The sequence below is a fragment of the Hylaeus anthracinus genome, unplaced genomic scaffold, assembly GCF_026225885.1.
Source record: "Hylaeus anthracinus isolate JK02 unplaced genomic scaffold, UHH_iyHylAnth1.0_haploid 11985, whole genome shotgun sequence".
Classification (NCBI taxonomy): domain Eukaryota; kingdom Metazoa; phylum Arthropoda; class Insecta; order Hymenoptera; family Colletidae; genus Hylaeus; species Hylaeus anthracinus.
In genome coordinates, this window is record NW_026534333.1 from 9,560,557 (window position 1) to 9,580,423 (window position 19,867).

Consider the following 19,867-nt stretch of genomic DNA (forward strand, 5'->3'; position numbering starts at 1 on the left):
ACTGTTGGAGCACTATTTTTTAAAGCATGAGAGAATATATACAGTAATTTCTTTCAAAGTATCACAAAAGTAATTTCAGAACTTTCTTTCGAGTGAACCTACGTGTTACTTCCGATTTACAACTAGTGGTGTCTCATGTTATTATTGAATTACCTTATTGAATTACCAAAACGTAAAAATATCGTTTTTATATTTTTCTAATTTGCCATTATTAGATAACAGAAGTCCATATTCGGCTGAGGCACTTCCGTGCGCCTCGTGTCTCGAACATACAGTATATCAAATGTAGTATACCATTTTTGTTTTTTTATAGTATCGTAGTTTCTACCCGTCCCAGTGACGTTTAGAAAGAAATTATTATATTGTTGAAAATTAATCAACTCAAGATATAATTTTCATTTGTGGGGAAAAAAGAGGATTACGATACTTTTTTATGCTTTAGCCAAAAGTAGAATTACCAGAGTATGGAAGCGACGATGACTGTTCTCCAAAGCAGGAAGTCAACACACTGCCAAGTGGTTTCCTTAGCCTTGATGGTGGCATGGAAGTTTTGCCATCGTATCCACCTTCCTATCAAGGTAACTACCGACGACTTTCAATCATCTCATACATTAAAATTATTTCTACAGATGTAAGACATTTTTTTTTATTGCTGAAAGGAATACTAAATGATATAAATTATTTCAACTTTAAGGGGTATTCTTTTTTTCTAAGTTAAAAGTAAATAATATTTGTGTGTTTTTTTTAGTAATTATGAAGTATTTTGACTTATAATTTTGTTCATATATTTATTCACAAAAAAGATTATAGGGTTTAATTAAGTCGTGTATCACATGGCTTTCACACACATCCTTGTGGTGTAAAATAAATGATTCAAAATTTTATAAAATATTTCATAATATATATTCGTTTATATAGTAGTAGAACGATTAGATTATTTTTATAAAAGGAAAAAATTATTTCAGGTACAGTTTTATGTAACTGTTAATAGGCGTGTGAGATATCGTTTGAATGCAATTGTTACACTGATACGGAATAGATTACGATAAGAATTGTATTGTTATGGCACAAAATTGTTAACAATTAATCGAGTAATTAATTCACGTATAATAACTGTAAAATTTGTTTATTCTATTAAACTATTAACTATTCGACATAATTTTATACGAAAACGTGCAAGAAAATTGACATTTGTATGTGTTGTTTATCTTAGTATGATATTTTCGTCAAAGTTTATCAATTGTGTGAAATACATTTGTAATTGTTCTAGAAAGTTTTCCGTGAAATGTTTTTTTTTTCCAAACATTATTAATAATATCAATTATCATTATTATAATATTCTGTTATTCGAGTAAATCAATTTTCAATTGTAAATTATTATTTTAGGAGGAGGAGGAGCAGGAGGAGGAGGTGGCGGCGGGGGTGGTGGACCATTAGAAGGTGGACTGCCAGGACCATCAAATGTTAGCAATACGGAGCTAAATCAAGAGCAACAAGGTAAGTGGCTACCTATCCCAACCCTAATTCTTTGGTAGTTGCGAGCACCATTACAAACAGCAACAACCTAGCCGATCATGTCGGAGAGAAATTTTTGGATGCGAGTAGAAACATGGAAGGAGAAGGGGAGCCTCGGTTTGAAATGGTAAGCTCGTGTAGCTCGGTAGCTGTTGCTAGGCGGTAGGAGAGAAAAAGAGCGCGTGCGAAAGAGAGAGAGAGAGCGAGAGTGAGAGAGAGATTTGACACTCGGAGGCGATGTTTTGATGATTTCATCCAGGCGGAGTGCAGTTTGCAGCTGTTGTGTGAGAAAGTCAGCTGCGTGTACATACTCGGACTCTACCTTTCCATTTGTTTGCCAGAGTTGGAGGCGAGGTTCAACAGTTATAATTTGTTAAAAACAATTATAGGAAAAGTTTGGTATACATTGGTTTACGTTAAAGATTACTTTTAAAGTAAATATGATTTATTTACTTCTTTAAAGTTTTGTTGATTAAACAATCCTATGGATTCAATAATACTTGAATATGGTCACTTGAAAAAAGAAATGAAAAACTAGTTTTAAAATTTAAATTAACATATCCCTCCGTCTGGTAAACTGCCTGTCCGTTGTTTCCGCGTTTTCCGTTTTCATCCGTTCCAAGCCACGCCAATTGGAAATCGAACGTTTTTAATTAATTAATTTTCACTTCACGAAGCGTTACTTAAATTATGTTAACTTATATTAAAGTATGTTAAGTTTTTTAAACTTTCTATTTTGTCGAATTGGCGTTGTTTTTTCTATACGTCCATGCATATTTCACGATAGAACACCCTACTTTGACATGCACAGGGTAATTCTAGAAACTGGGACAAGCTGTACCTTTTTTTTTAAACGGAGATACAAAACATGCATAGAGGAAAAACTTCAATCCCCATACGGTGTAATTTTTTGAAGATGCGTATAATTTTGTTTGTTTGGTACAACGGGGAAAGTGTACGTACATTTATTTTTGAAATTCAACTATGCATCTTTTGTAGATAACTCGATTCTTCTCATCATTCTGCATATAAAAGTGTTAAGGTATGACCATTGAAAACGTTATACTTTATAACAGTGTTCTCCAGCATAGGGACCCCTCACGTTCTTGTTTCCTCTTTCAAGCATCCTTTCCCTACATAACATACTTCATATATAACATATTATCAGAGTCCTTGCGATCCTAAAGAAGCAACCGTGACAAACTAGTGTCTTCTTTGCAATAAAACTCACAGACACTACGTGCGACGTATGAATTAATGTCGTGCTCAGTTGTCACGGACAAGGAGTGGGAGAACCCTAGAGGACTCATGAGTGTCCTGGCTAGGAGAGCACTGCTTTACGAAGCGTTTCATATTTTATGTTTGTATTCAAAAGCTCATTCCTCATACTGTATTTACTACACTAGATAAAGATAACACGATGACTCTAATAACGAGCGTCACGTAAACATCGATTTATAAACACATTTTATTCACTCCGCAATAGATTTGTGTCTTAAGTTGACTTACTCTTCAGATTTGTGTTATTAACTTCGTCATACTGAATCAGTTTGAAACATATCGTTACAGGTTTTACTAAATAATGAGGAAGTCGATATGATATGCTGCAGCGATATATCGTATCGAATATCCTGATTGAACACAATTACTATGATTACATTTTTATAAATTAAAAACATACCTGGATGAAAAGCTGGTAATGGGAAATGAAGAAACAACATTTCTTCGATATGGAAAACAGCAAATGAAGATCGGCTAAGGTTTCATTTCTCGAATTCTAAAATCACAGAATTTTTGTTTGTGTCATTATTCTATAAGGAAGTACGAGGTATGCGTTTTTGCTAATTTTTTCGTCAAATTGAACAATTTGTAGCTATGTTTTCCGGGTGGTACGGGCGATAAACGATACGATACGATAGCTTTTAAACTACCTATGGCTAAGACGCGGTAGTCTTTTGGAGACGAGTAAACGGCTATAGATAATAGGCTGCAAACATTTGTATAATGACATTAGAAATATTCGGCGGTGGTTCTTCAATCACCAATGTGACGAATTACGTTGAAAACCTTGACTCCACGATGAAGAGCAATCTACTTCTGTGCAGAGCGTTAAGGCGCGTGGAGCCAATTGTTTATTATACCAAAGATCCGAAGATCATTAAACCTTTCGTTACGACGATCATGAAACGAAACGCCGCATCAAAAGTAGTGTAATGTCTGGAGCTGACTTGTTAGCTAGGCACCCACGAACTGAATAACACAGGAGCGGGGGGATTAAGCCTTTCGCTCTGCCTACTCTCCACCAAAAGTTCGTATTCTTATAAACAGTTACCACATAGTAGTAGGATCTCCATACCCGACGGTAATTCAAAGATCCTCAAACATGGGAAACTTCCTGTATTAGCAAAGTATAATTCTGTTTATGTGTTTCTCTCGAAATTGAAGGTATTTTTATTTGAATACAGATCCGAATGAAAATGAAATAGCATATTCTATTTAAATTTTTGTTTACTGATCGATGCAAATTAAATATTTTTATATAGGACATTTTTAATGTCACGTATTGAAATCAGTCTCTATTGAAACCTAAAACGTGACTTGCATCAAAAATGTTTAAGATAGATGGGCTCTAATTAAGGGTTCGAAGAAAGATTAGAATAAACAAGTAATAATAATATTTTAGGCTTGTCACAGTACATAGAACCAAAGCAATTGTTTCTGTAGAATAGTCTCCCAGTGAACTACTTGGTAAATAATAAAGACAAAGAAAGAAAACAAAAATTATTTTGCATTCCAAGGATGCCTATTTTTTCCTAAAAAGTTTATTCGTATATCGTTAAGAGTTTTCTGAAAAGATATTCATGAAGATCATCTGTCTTAGAACAGTTAGCTAACTTCTAGGTAAGCCAAGACTTCCTTATTCCTTTCATCGTTATTTGAGGATCGCGTTTTACTCTGCGATCCTCAAATTCATTCTAAGGATAATCAAGTCACCCTGATGCAATGTGTTTTGCTTTCACTTTGTAACTCTGTTCCTGTGTGTTCCCTCTCTTCGATTGTGTAACATATTTTGTTCACGGCAGTTTCGGATAATTTGTTCAACAAATCAATCCTCCCTTTATTGCTAATGGCTGCTCAAAATAATACTATTCATTGACAAATCAGATCATGCTTAACATATTTCATATAACATATAAGTAGTTTTAAATCATAAATAATGATTTATTATTTCAATTAACTTGTATAAAATACACAAGTAGTTCGTTGATATTTTTCTAATGCTTAGTTCCATTTTGTTCTTTGACAAATTATCAACACGATCTGAAACAATATTATGGTCCACATCCGTGGAAAGATTAGCTTCACTATCTTCCGAAACGCATTAAAACTTTGATATTTGTTAATTCGCGATATTTTTATTCTTTCTTTTTAACTAGATTAATTATAATTTACGTTTGATTACAAAAAACAGTTTATTCTTTTTTAAACGCTGAAAAGACACTAAATGAATTGCAAATCTTTCAAGTTAAAGTTTATATATATATTTCAAAATGGAGAGACCTTTAAAGGGTTAAAAAACAAAATTTTAATTTTGTATGAATTAACAACATGAAAGGTAGGATTAAAGCTAATAGTGTAAGTGTAAGTGCTATACAACTTGAGGATATATAATGGAAAACATATGGAAACAACTTATAAAATGTTTAAACCTTGATAGTGGAATGTTGGAAGACCTGTGAGGATAAAGTAGCGTCTTAACATAAAATATGAAATATCTCGTAAAGTATTGCGTTTGCAATGGTCATGCCTTAACACTCTTACATGCAGAATGGTGAGAAGAATCGATTTATGTAAACAAATCGCATAGTTCAATTTGAAAAACCAAGTACTAGCGCATGTTGTACTTGTATTGTTGCACTAAACAAAAAATTGCGCTATTAAAAGATGTCTCTGCATGGGGGAATCGATTTTTTTCTCTACGAATGTTTTGTATCATCGCTTGGAAAAAGGATAAAGCTTGTCCCAGTTTGTATAATCACTCTGTATAGCAAAACAATTGCTTGATGCTAAATTTTATTGTAAGCTTTTTGGTTGAGGTCCGTGTTTTATTACAGTGTTGTAATTAAAAAAAAATTAATATCCTTGGCTTTACTAATCGTATTGTATTATTTCACAAGGTACACATATGAAATATCCAATAATACAAATTAGAAATTCAGAAAACTGAACTTCTTTTAATTTTTATATTTTGTTATGATTTCGACTATATAGAAATTAAATTTTTTTACATACTTGGCTAGGGAGTAATAACATGTGCGTTACTGTTTAATTTTAGTTATGGAATTTCAATTGATTTAATAAAATAAAAATTACCTAAATTTGAAGTTTTAAATATTATTAAATTATTTGTTTTCGTTAGTATAGAATTGATCTACTATTATTACCATTGATATCATTATTTATAAAGAATAAAAAAGAAAGCGAAAGCTGTATTAAAAGAAAGAAAAAAAAGAATTATCTATTTCTGATTCTTAGTTACTATTACTCGAACAGTAATCGTAATAACTGTAACAGATTTAAAATATTTAGATTGTAAGTTTCAAGCGAAAATTTATAAATGCAAAAGGGTGTTATTGACGAAAAATAATTGTAGAATAATTCCGAAGAATAAACGCGAACTCTTGTGCCTCATGTACCCAATAACAACACGCTTACCATTTGTCTCCGATGTGTGTGCGTTGGTGATGCGCGATGTCGTGGTGCGCATAACAGGTAGCAATGGGATCACAAACAAATACGTACTATTTCTTTAATTTTAAATAATCTATCGTATTGAAAACTCATTAAATATCGAGAAAACTGTATAATGATAGTAATTTGAATATTTTTATAACAAATTCAACGTTACAATGATCAGATGTAAATAACTTCTTAGGTTGAAATCATGGAGAAATTCTTTGAGTTATCACAAACTGAATTCGGATAATAATAAACGAAATTTCGTTGTACTATTATTGTTAAATAACGTTAAAAGTCGAGTTCGTAAGTATTGCAAAATGTATGAAATATATATTTTTAATGTTGGAGCAATTTTCATAAAGTAATATATTGTATCCGATGGATCGTGATTTCTATCGATTAAAATCGAAGCAAGCATATGTTGAATATCAATCCTTGATTAACTAGAGTATTTCGATCGAAGAAGTGATCCCATTGCTAAGCTAGATAGAGCGTACAACAATCGTGCAACTAGGGTTTCTCAGCTGGTTGTTGCTGTCCGGTGGTGGCTGGCAAATCGGAGACACCATCCATAAATCCATTCAGCAAAACAAACGAAAAAAAGATTAACTCCCTTCTCCGTGCTGCCTCTACCGGGTTAGAGCAAGTTGTGTGTGTGTTGCAGCTGACCTACGCAAACTGCACTCGCTGGACCCACGCCCCTGTCCTGTCTGCAACCGCATGTACAGTAACTTGTCGAACCTGCGTCAGCACATGCGCCTGATCCACAACCCTCAGAGTGTCACATGCCCCCTTTGTAACAAGCCATTCAAGACCAAGCTCTACCTGAAGCGACACCTGGTCAGCTTCCACGAGCTCAACGTCGCGGACAGACATCGTCAGGAAGAAATCTACCAACATCAGCAACCGAAAGCACAACAGCAAACTGGAGCGCAGACGCATCTACAAATCCAGACACAACAAACAGATAATGTCAAATCATTTCCTGCGCCCAGAGTACCAACGGAGGAGGGCACAACCGCGGTGACTCTGGAGAACAAGTCGAGATCATTCCAAGACGGTGGTTACGAGGTCAACCAGACCAGTGTCGAATCAAAGCACTTTCAGAGCAGTGTGATGCAATTTGATGCAACATACCACTAATGCGCCTTAGTTTTTTCGGCCCATTTGTGATAGTTTTTTGGTTGAGTAGGATTAATACCAGCAATTTCTGGCAGTCATAAACTCCGAACGGGGGTTCAGCGCGGTTTTTCAACGAAAGACCGAGACGCAGCGAAGAGATTGACCGAGTTTGTGCTGCGATGGATAATAAGAATTTCATGAAATTCTTGGCTAAACAAACATTCGGTTACTCTATTAATTATGTTACGAACGCGTCCTTTATGTTGTATATCGTTTTTGCAGAATTTGCAAATTTTATTTCTATCGAACGTTGAGTAAGTTGTTTTATTTTATTTCTGAGACTTTTTCTCACGTTGCTATTGCAAATTAATATACGGAGTATGGAAAGACTAAGTTTAGGTGATGAAAGAGAGGACCAATGCAAGTTTTGATTCGGTTGATGCTGAAATAATTTCGTTTTTTACCTATTAGCTTTGAAATTGCTAAACCTCAGATCTAACCCAGATCAGAATAATCGGAATCGTTAGAAGAAATCATGAACAACACATAACATTTGTTATCAAAATCTATAGCAGGATCTGTGCTTTCAAATGGTGTGTAACATGATTACATTTATATACAAATTCATTTCAATATGAAATAGTAAACTTGAACAATACAGAGATTATTTTTGTATCAATTTAATGTTAAGTAGTGTGACGAGCGTACAGAGGGTTGCTACTGCGACAAATACCGATAGTTATTCGGATAAAATTTTGAAAATTGATGTGTAATTTATAATGCTGAATTGGACGGTTTAAAAATTAATTTGAAAAAAAAAAAACTGTGTCCGTTGTTTTAAAATAAATTTGGACAAGGGACCGACTTACAGAATCCATATTTTTATTTGCTCGATACTTCTCTGAGAATATATAAACGAAAGTACAAATGGAAATCGCCATTGTACGTTTGATTTTCTCAGGATGTTCATGTTCAGCACAAAGCATAAGTGATTAGTGAGAATAAATACTTCTAAAGAAGACATAAAATGATTTAAAATAGTGAGCAATCAGACATCACTCAATTGAACGTCATAAATTACATAATAGTAGTTACAATTTTTAACATTTTATATCGATAATTATTGGAAGGATGACTGTTAATACGGTACCATCCCCTAAATGCTTGTCATTTACTTAAAATATTCGCATTGCTTTCATCACCTAAATGACACTTACTTTTTTCACTCTCTGTATAGTTTTATGTCTTTTAGAGTATCGTTCAAGACAACGTAAGACAATATGTTTCTTCTTGTTGCGTTTTTAATTACAATTTTATTCAAGTGCGGACAAACTCTTTGTCTATATTTTTATTACGTCGGAATCGTTAAAAAAGTGTAAGTTGTTTACATTCTTACAATCTGGGAAGTAATTATGTCTCAGTTCTATCAGAGTTTGCAAAAGGTTGTTGTGTTTTTAGAAATTTACATTCACCTAAATCGAAGATAAAAGTTTTAAGGATCAGTTGTAATATTTAATTTGTCAACAAATTTAAAGCATGGTAACAAAATCAACAGATCTTTGTTAACGCGACGGTATAATTTTAGTTGGAAATCCATCCAGCACTTTACTAGAAAAGTCAATCTCTTTGCGGCGTGCCACGATAACCGATAAAATGAAAGTTCTTGAAGGACAACTCGCAAAAGGTGCCGTGCCTATTCGTCGTCATAAGGAAAAGCGAGAGTATTTCTTAAACAAACAAACAAACAAACAAACAAACAAACAAAACAAAATGAAAGAAACTACAAACAATTACCGCAAGTGGAGCAGCCATCCCATCTCGTACTGATTATTCCGCGAGCCAGGATAACTTGTTGTTTTATTTGATGCTATACAGTGTTATATAAACTACAGATATTTACAACGATATTATATTCTTACAGAGGATTATATTTACTTTATTGATTACGTCACACGACTGGGTGACACGCACAGAAACTCCCAGGATGACGTACGAACATATTATAATATATTTTTCACCACGTAGCAGTTTAACGGTGCGATAGACAGCCAACCGATTTTACAGCTCAAACAGATTTACAGAGGATTTATTATTGACAGTTATCGATGGGAAACCACCGTGATACAGCAGATTGACCTTAATATATTATAAGAGGCTCGTGTCCGAGGTGGCTTTTCTTACTAACTCTTTGACAATGCTCTAATGTGATATTATAGAGCTGAATTAATAATCTTTTCTTAACTTCGGTACGTTAATTCGATCTTTCGTTCCTTAACGGATTTTCATTTTCATTTTTTTCTTTTTCTTTACGTAATCGTTTTATATTTTCCTGTTACCGTCAATATTACTTTACTTTGTTTCTGTCTTCACTGTTAAGTTTTTAATTTGCCAATGACAAATTTGCTTTTAATGGCATTCATTTCGAAAGTATTTTTAGTTTATTCATTCTCCTTTCGAGGAAAGAATTTATTATAGACATTGTCATCATTATTCTAATTTGTTTAAGTTTATTAAACATCGCTGTTCATTCCATTTACATTTTATAAACATGATTTATTGTTAAGTATCGTAAAGGTATTACTTATATCAGTTTCTTTCAAATTCTAATGAATTTGTTCTAGAACGGATTCGCTTATTCTTAATTAAACGAAAGTCTTTGTTACCTTTCCATTGTTCTTCTTTTTTCTTTTTATTAATTTCCTTAGAGTTTTGATATTTTTCAACAGATTATTAGATATTTTATTAGACCTACAGTAATCCATTATTAAGGTATTCCTATGTTGAAGATACTTCGGTTTTTGAGAATACTTTTTACGCGCACAATATAGCAATATTTTAAGGTACTGGTTAACATTGGATCACATGTTGCAAAAGTGGCTACGTACCGTAGGTCGCATCAATTTTTATACGCGAATTAAACTTTGTTCATCAGTATCTTACATATTCTACAATGATAACTGACAACTGTACAATATTGTTACGTACAACAATCGTACGTAAAATTAGGAATCACTTGACATTTTTATTTCCAACAAAAGCTTCCGATGCAAATTATTTCTATTTATTTGAAAGTACGAAGGGAAAAGATAGAGCCATCTCAGACATTGCCGAACTCCATAGCCATAGTACCACACAGTACAACTCAGGATCTTTTATATTATATTTTACAGATGACAATAGTTCTGTGAGCGCGATAGACTCGACAAATTTTTCGCCGTGTACAGAGCCTAGGTTTCTCAATAATTTAACACACATTCAAATAATTATTGTTCTCACAATAAACCCAGGTTATTTTGAATTAATATTAAAAGTTTCGTTTCACTTAGTATTTGTAAATTGATCGAGTATCGATTTATTCGTTAATTATTTTCTGAACTTGCAATTTTAACTTAACTATTTAGTAATTTCCCGCCAAGTATGAATGTATACGAATCGTTTACGTGATTGTAACCGAATGACGTCATTATTCGTATAGTTTAAAAATGATTGAACATTTTTGTATAGGCTCTGTACTCAGGAATTATCGAAATGTTTCTCGATTTAATCGCGCCCTTCACACAGGCTCGTTACCTCACGATTTACAATCAAATCACAGATGCAGCTATATATTATTATAATAAGTATATTTACATACCGTTTTACAACAGTGCCGGGGTCGCAACGACTGTGACTAATCAAATTTGAATGAAAAAAGCTACACGCATTGATCACGAAAGAGATGGGGAAAAAACAAACTAATACCAATTTTTTCGTCTCGTACGTGAACAGGTTTTCGTTTGATCGTTACGTAAGGTTTTCCGAGGATTTTTCGATTCTTTTTTTCAACACGTGAAACAGAGAGCTTCGTGCCCAGCGCATAGTTTTTACTGAATCTAAGATTAGAATATAAATGTTGCATATCATGTTATTAAGATTGTTGTACAGACAGCCTGTTGCAAATCTCGGTCTATGGATTTTCTCTCGATTTCAGTGTGTAACTTTTATTTTCACTTACACATTTCTTCGTTTTAGTTTCATTGAAGTTGCAATTAATTCGTTAATATCAGTTAGTACAGATACAAGAATAAGGGTTCAATTTTTAATGTACGAGTATTTCAAAACATATGGTACTTAATATTTCTAACATTTAAAATGGAATGAATTTTTCTTGGGTTTCATGGTACAATTTGTACAAAAGATTCGAGCAGAAAATTGTATTCTTTTCGTTGAAAGTTAGAGAAACATTGAAATATCATGAATGATAAATTTGAACTTAATTTTCGTTATTAATGTTACCTAGTAATAAAGTAAGATAATAATAAATAATAAGACTAGTATTAAAAATTAATAGGGGTTATCTGAAATTAACAATTACAAGTTGTTAATTTTAGGTGGATTTTATTGATTAATAGTAATGTTTATTTTTTATTTTTTTTTTTTTTTAAGTAATTATACGTGTCTTTTGATTCAAGCAAATTATTGGTTAAAATTTGAACCTTATTGTTTAGAAGTACCCAACTATGGTTTAACTTTACAGATGTTTTCTATCATTCTTATTTGTATACTGCATAATTTTAAATTTAATACGTCATCGATCGAGTGGATCCTTAGACCGACATTCATATACATATACATATATCTCACTTACATATAAACCACAATCAAACAGCGAGCCGCAAATGTAGACAAATAAAAATGGGACAAAGCAAACGAACGCAATAACTGCGATTCAAAACCGAACTAATCGAAACGAGGCAGACAATTACAGGGAATCATTTTTTCTTTTCTAACTTGCAATCTTTCGCTGGGCATTAAGAGTGATATACCGATCAGCCGATTAGTTGATTCATTCAAATATTTAAACAGAAAACACAGTTTTTCCAATTTTCCAGCCGAAACCGCCGAATAATCATCTGATTAACAGCAAGAGTAAAAAGTTACAAATTCAGTGTTTAGAAAACATTCGTGTTAAGGGATAAAGTCACCTTTTCGCAGGATTTTTAATTTTTTTTTTTTTGTTTTGTTTTGTTTTGGTTCCGTTTAATCGGTAGCCGATTTGAAAATTGGAAAGTTAAAACGCTTTCTCGAGTTTATACGATAAACTTGGAAAACGATTACTTGGAAACAAGATTGGAGAGTGCTAATGAGAAATAAGGCTCGAGTTATGCGCGAGTTAGAGGAACGTTTGTCAGCGATTGCTATGTGTTTTCAGAGTGACAGACTCTCGTCTAACTTAGACTAAACAATGGATTCGACATTAGAAAGTCGCAGCACTGGAAATTGCAGTCGAGAGTTAGACAATTTGAAAACTTTTAAAAATATATTTAAACCTTTTAATCGCAAGATTAAAGAGGAAAGTCGATAAACAAAAGAATTGTCTGGGTTGGAACACTTTTACGACTGAGGTGAACTAATGCAACAAGATGTAGAAGGTTTCGATTTGAAAGCCATAAACTTTCTAATTTTCGATTCAACTATCTTCTTTTTAATTAATCAGAGAAACGAAAGCATAAGAACAAATATTCGACGAGTAGCTACGGATATTAACATTCCCATTATTCATCGATCGATTCATTCTAATTGTTATTTATTCAGCGCATATGGCATAATTATTCAAATTTATCTTTAAGATGCATTTGAACGAATTTTTCGATTAAAATTGTAGATTTCATATTGTTTTCCTCTTTCTTTTTTTCAAGGGAAGTGCATTTGTTTTATTTGTTGTATATATTGTACATTACAGCGATTCGTGTACTCGAGTGCTAGTAATTAATTATAGAATTAGAATTAGAGGTAATCGAAAGAGGGAGTTGGTTTCTCGTTCGGAACATTTTAGTTTCTTTTTGTTTCATTTCGAAGAAATGGAAACTAGATTTTATTATTACTCATAAGAATGAAATCTAGTCAGATGAAAGTTTTGCTAAACACTTTGATAAGTTTCAACAACTTTCAGAGAGTTGCGTGAAACGCGAGAGGAATATACAGTACATACGTGCTGTTATTTTTTAACGATAAATTAATCTAATCACGTTTATGTTTATTAATTCGTAAATGTTTCACTGCCGGTGAACATTTTTTTCAACATTTAAAAGCAGCGATGGTCATGTTCAGAAAATTCAAACATTTTTCTGTGCTGGCAAAAAAGACAAAATTTGTCAGCTGGTTATGTATTAACCCTTTGCGCTTCAAACAATTATACATTGGTAATTAATTTCAAGGAGTTTTTCTCCTTAGAATTCTTAGTTACGTAATGGCCATGAAAAAAGTTTTGCCAATCTGTTAAATTGTATAATTTCGTCTTCTTTAAGCTTAAAATATTTATTTATCGAACATAAGCATATATAAATTAACTTTGTTGACTATCTGAATTGTATCGTTAGTCTTAAGAGTGCAAAGGGTTAATTTCGATTTTGTTTCTTCTTGAGGAATAAACCAATTGTGATTATATTTGACTAAACATTTTTCTTTTATTTCTTGACACCGCGTGCAGAAAAGAAAATTAACTTTAATATTTTTTACGTGACGTTTAACGTGATACTAAACGAAAGGATAAAAATCCGTTAGATGAAGAAAAGTATATTTTGAAATGTACTTTACTGAAATTACGACCGAAGAATTCGCAAATTATAATACAAGTTAACCTCTTGTTTAGCTTTCTCTCTCTCTCTCTCTTCTCTTCTCTTCTCTTCTCTTCTCTTCTCTTCTCTTCTCTTCTCTTCTCTTTCTTCTAACACCTATGTCTGACATCATTCTTGTGTCTAAGGAATTTTCTACTTGATAGGGTACACAAACGACCAGTATTTCACTATATTTTTTAATAGTGATTTTTATAACTGTAAAGGTATAGTGTGCGTGTGACAAATATAGCGATCATGTAAAAACTGTAGGTTACCAAGATAGTAGACCTTGACTTGTACAGTTTATGAGACAGGAAGCAGTATCGCCACGTAATTCTTTAAGAAAAAAATCTTTTTTTAACAAGACAAAGACTCAAAGTTTTTTGAGAAAATAATTGTAGATCGTTTTCCTATAGTGAAAAACAATTGATACCCGGTATCCAACAAGATTGTCTCGACGGATCGCTCGTGTCTGATTTAGATCGCTAGATTTGCTCCACCAGTTATACAGTAATCGATAGTGCAATGTCCCGAGTGTAAGTGTAGTTAGTTCATCAGTATTAAAACTCCATAGGGTTACATGTAATTTTCACGTAATTTCCTGCTATCTTATACTTCTTGCTAGACTTGTACGTGAAACGTATTAATGCAGTTTCATATAAAATTAAAAATTCTTCTTTCGTTCACAGTTCGAAGTGCGAACCATTAGATTAGCGTTTAACTTAGAACAATAGCTGAGTGGTTTTAATTATGAATGTGATCGTTTATCAGTTTCGTTGTGTACGCCGAATTTACGCTTCGATTATGTACAATTTTTACGATAGCTTTGCGCAACAACTGAAACTGAAATACTGAAAACTAAAGCCTTAAAGTATAACTTATCAGTCTATTCATTGCCGAAGTGATCGATGAGCAATTAGATATTAATCGTATACTTAAAGGTATCAGTACACTAATGTCGCGTTAATTGATAATGTATAATTGGATTATTAATTGGATTGCAGCGGTGAAATTCTTTCGCGAAATGTTCCGCTTTAAAGTTCTTTTTTAAATTAAATTGTTTCATGTCGAATAACTTTTAATTCATTTGACAGCGTACGTACGTATTATTGTGACGAAATGTATCAATTAATAAGAGATGAAAAATGCTGACGAAATTTGTTTTATGTTAAAAAATTGGATTATTGCTCATCTATTGAGTGATATATACCATGTGTCCTGTATACCATTATCGTATGATGTTTACTTTACATCCAGTGGTGTTAAAAAAAGAAAAACATTGTTTTACAGTGTTGTATATTGTAAATTTTGATAAATCTATCAAGGTGGAAGATGTTTACACGCACAGACGACAGTGTTTTCTACATCGTGTGTTCATAAACATTTACATTATTAAACATTGAAGATCTAATTACGAAAATTAAGAGATATTTACTATCAATATGAATTTATATTCACAATTTATTATTTTAAATTACCTTAAATTCTAGATGTTATATTTTCAAAAAAATGTTATAATGTTGTGTAGGAAAACATCGAACCCTTCAAGAATATTGTTATATACGTATACTTTAGTTTTCATTATTTAAAACTTTATAACATGAAAATATTCTCTTTTCAGTCAATATCATTTGGATTATTGTACACTTCAGACAAAACAATTTAATTACCCTATTTATTAGTGCACGTAACACACACGACAATCCGAACGATTTCTGTTCTGACAATTATTTTGGATTACTGTCTTTTAAAATAGTGTTAGTGTACGTTACTCTTAGCGAAATCATGCAACACTGTAGAAAACATTTTTTTTTTTTTTTTAAATACCAAAGGTAGAGGAAATATTTCATAAGATAATGGTTGTTTCTACATGTACATACAAGGTGTTCAAATTAACAGGGCTCAGACATGTGCGACCTTTCGTCAGGATAACTCATGGCAATACTAATCAAAAGTCTGTTTTCCACATTTGTGATCATTTCTAGTAATACAGTAACGTCCCTCGGGTTGAGACGAAGTGATTCCCCGTCATTTTGACAGACAGTATATCAGGTTGCAAAAGCTGGCTTTGACCATTTCTCAGAGATCTCTACTATTTCATACTCTTTTACCCAAAATAAAATTTGGGGAGAGTGGCAAGAGCAGATTGAATTTCAATTCCTTTGTCCACCGAGTTGAGACAACATGATGGTCCCAACTTAGTCTCAATCTAATGGCCAGGTAATTTACTCTGTTAATTTACAGGCCAAAGGTTGCAATTGTATCTTAACTACTGATATAGTAACGAAGATCTCAGATTGAAAAGTGGTAGATGACTATTTCCTTGTTTATGAGAAATGAAACCTGAGGAAACTGCTTCGCGTGTTTCTGAACACCTTGTATAAATTCAAGTCTCATTTGGGTCTTTCCACGCGACCATCTTCAAACTTGCTCTATTTCGAGGGAGAAATTTGTTGGCACTTCTAAAATCAAACTTCATTAATCAGAATAAGAATGACTGGAATCAACACATTCTTGCCAACGTGAAATAGATTTGTTTATTCAAATTGCATAAATTACGGGGTTTTGGAAGGAGTAAATTACACCATAAGTTTACAAAAAAAAACTTGGGTTAAAAGCATCGTTGATTTTACGAGATTTTTTCGATGTTTTACTGTTCAGCCTGAACTCTTATGAAACGATAGTTCGAATTTGCTTCCTCTCCATAATTTATGTAACGGTCTAAATGAAGCATACATTCACGAAAAAGACTACGATATTTTTAAGTTGCATATAACACGATCACCTTTGCATAGAAATTTATTACGGTATAAAATGGTAAACAGGAAAACAGATTCTTGTTGATTTGCACGGTTTTTTGAACTGGAACACGTTCGATATATTTTCTCTATACTTAAAACTCCGAGAAAATGCAACAAGAGAAAATCAAATTTGTGGGATGTCTTTAAATAACATTTAGGTAACCAGAAAGCAAAGAAAAAATAGCATCGGTGGAATCTGAAATCGCCTAAATTTGGAACGAAATATAGGCCAACAGCATATTTACTCGAAATAGAATCGAAGGTTTGATGACAATCGCGTGGAAAGATAGAAGTGGGACACCTGTGATTATTAATTTAAATATACATTGTTATTGACAGTATTAGTACTCAAGGCTTGGAATTAACGTTAACAAATTTCGGTTCGACGTCTACGCTCTTTGCTATGATTTCGACAAGCTTTACGAATAAATTCAAGGTAAACATGTAAATATTGTTTCTCCTCGGTTATCATTCTCGGCGTGGTGTTTATTTATTTTCGGCGAATTTTCAACTTGCGTATCGTTTAAGAAATGAATAAGAACTACTTTAGCATAAAGTAAGCACTACTAATAAGATATTTATCGATTAATGTTTATCTTGAAATAATGAAAAATTATCGAGCTGTAAATTATAGCTTTCTGCGTTAAATAAGATCCCGGTTGTTAATTTCAGTGATAAACAATTCACCGAACGAGAATCCAAGGTGATATAATGCAATACTTTTTGCAAATCTATTTTGGGAAATCCTTTTTTGCAAACGAACGCGCGCACGAAATTCAAATTAAAACCGGAACTACAACTTGGCAAATTTCGCGACAAAATTTTTATTGTACATGTTTGACGGAACAAAAAGTTTTGCAAAAAATGGATACCATTATTCTTCAGTATTTTTCGCAAAGAATTCGGAAGATTAAACTCCAGACATTTTTATGGCCAATTGAACGAATTGAATTAAATCCGCGCAGAGGGAAAGCAATAGGAAACGTACCGTTGCAGACATTTTTGCAACGATTTGGGATTATTGTATTCATAAGATTTTTAAATCTCTAAAAATAAAAAAAATAAAATATGGATAAATCTTGAAACCTTCGCGGAGTAATTGTGGATATTGAAATAAAAAATCTTGTGAATAAATAGAAGCTATTGTTCTTCAGAATTTTTTGCAGAAGCGTATAAATAGAAAGTTCCACGAATTTTCGAAGAAAAGGAAAACGAGAAATTTTTGAACTACGAATGTATGCAAAAGTATTCCAAACACAATTGCAGTTATTAACGAACAAACAAAATATTGATCTCTGAATGTAAACAAGAGCTAAAGAGGGGGAAGTACAATTTTCGTGAGAACATGAAAAAAGGTATACTTAAACACGTTGATAAGGCAACGATACGAGGTGCCAGGGTATCTGGAAAGAAATAAAGTAAAATGTTTTTCAAAATTCACCAGCTTTGCATTCCAACGTGTTATGTTTTGCGAAACAGTGAGAACATTGCAACTTAGAACTTTTGCAGAGAGTCTGAAGAAGATTAGGATTGAACTGTTTCTTGCAAAAGAACAAAAAAAAAAAAAAAACAAATATCCGATGTATACCGAACATTCAGTTTCAAGCGAGTTATAGTAAATATTATACCTCAAAATATTTGCAACGGATTACAAATGATAGATTCAAAAATTTTTATAGAAAAATCATAAGAATTAGATTGTAGAATTTTTACCGAGGGCTCGGAGGTAAACCAGACTTCTAGGTTTTTTGCAAGATAAAAAGATATTTCGAAGCATACGTGAACGTGTTTACTTGATAATTGCTGAGAATAATCTCGTAGGATATTTTCGGAATTTCAGCCGCAATAAACGCAAACTAATAATAATAATAATACCAAAAAAAAATAAAAAAAAAAAACTTGAAGCATAGCGTAGAAATTCTTTGTACGAGAATTAGTTGGAGGGATATTTTTAAAAAAGTGAAAATTCGAAGTCTGGGACACTTTACGGACGTCTTTTTTGCAAAAAATCTACGAAGTTAATTTTCCTGTAGTTGCGCAAAATAAAGAAGTCCATACATAAGGCGCTCAAGTTTATATTAAAAGAGTATTTCTAAAATTTCTACGAAGAATGAATAAAATTAACAAGAGAAAAAGAAGGAATCGGAATTGAAATTTTCGACATATTTTCTCAAAAGTTTGCATGTATATGTGTAGAAGGAAAAACACCGAGTGTATTTTCTTCGAATTTTCTCTCTTCTGACGTAGAAATTTATCTTGCTTTAATCTAAGTAAATTTATTTAGTAGGGCATATTATTGTATACTGTCCTAAGTGCATAGCATACACACACATACATTCATACATACACACCATAATAATAATAATATTTCATAATTATTCACACAAACGACTGAATAATCGTTTACTTTTTTCTGTTCTAATTATCGCTACGTGAAAGAATACTAATGTCTACGATAAGAAATGAAAATAAGCTTTTGTACTTACAATTACGAGAATTTCTGAACAGATAATTGCAATTTTCTTCTCCGAATGAACGTTTCAGTTTTAAGGAATCGTTTAGAATGAAACTTGAAGCAAACTAACTAATTATGTGATTTTCTAGTATTTTAGTTAAAAAGTGGAACGAGTTTTTTCGTTTCGAATGTAATTTTTTTCAACGATTTCAGGTAAATTAGTTTCAGATGAATTTGGTTCGAATGTGTGTGATAAATACTAATAAATAGTGAATAAGTATCAAATTAGATTGGTAAATTATTTTTTTCAAGATATCAAATTACCTTTACCCGTTTACATGTGATTTGGTTCCGAACATGTAAAACGGGTGGATCGATAAATAATCGAATAGGTAATTAAAATGTGCAATTATCTGTACAGGCTGATATTCGCAATGAAACCACGGAAGAGAACATTGTAAACATTTTGCAGTCTTCTATGGTACTTTACATTGATTTGCGTGAAGACATTTTTATAGATGATTCTTCAAAGTAAATGATTAAGCAGTGGTCGTAAACAAAAATGAAAATAGGAATGCATGAGAAACCACTGATTAATTGTTGTTAACTTAGTCAGTTTGGCTTCATTCTTACAGAAG

The 19,867-nt window shown here is 32.5% G+C and overlaps 1 protein-coding gene across 2 annotated transcripts in view; it reads left to right on the forward strand.

The window, feature by feature from the left end:
- Positions 1-19,867, forward strand: part of LOC128886937 (protein abrupt-like) — a 39,020-nt gene that overhangs the window by 4,222 nt on the left and 14,931 nt on the right. The window contains exons 4-6 of one of the 2 annotated variants that reach the window (XM_054142221.1): positions 443-578; positions 1,387-1,497; positions 6,920-18,912. In XM_054142221.1, coding sequence (XP_053998196.1) covers positions 443-578; positions 1,387-1,497; positions 6,920-7,398 — 726 coding nt within the window. In that variant the 3' untranslated portion in view covers positions 7,399-18,912. Of the gene's footprint in view, positions 1-442; positions 579-1,386; positions 1,498-6,919; positions 18,913-19,867 lie in introns of those variants that run through there. The other variant, XM_054142220.1, reaches the window with a different exon arrangement.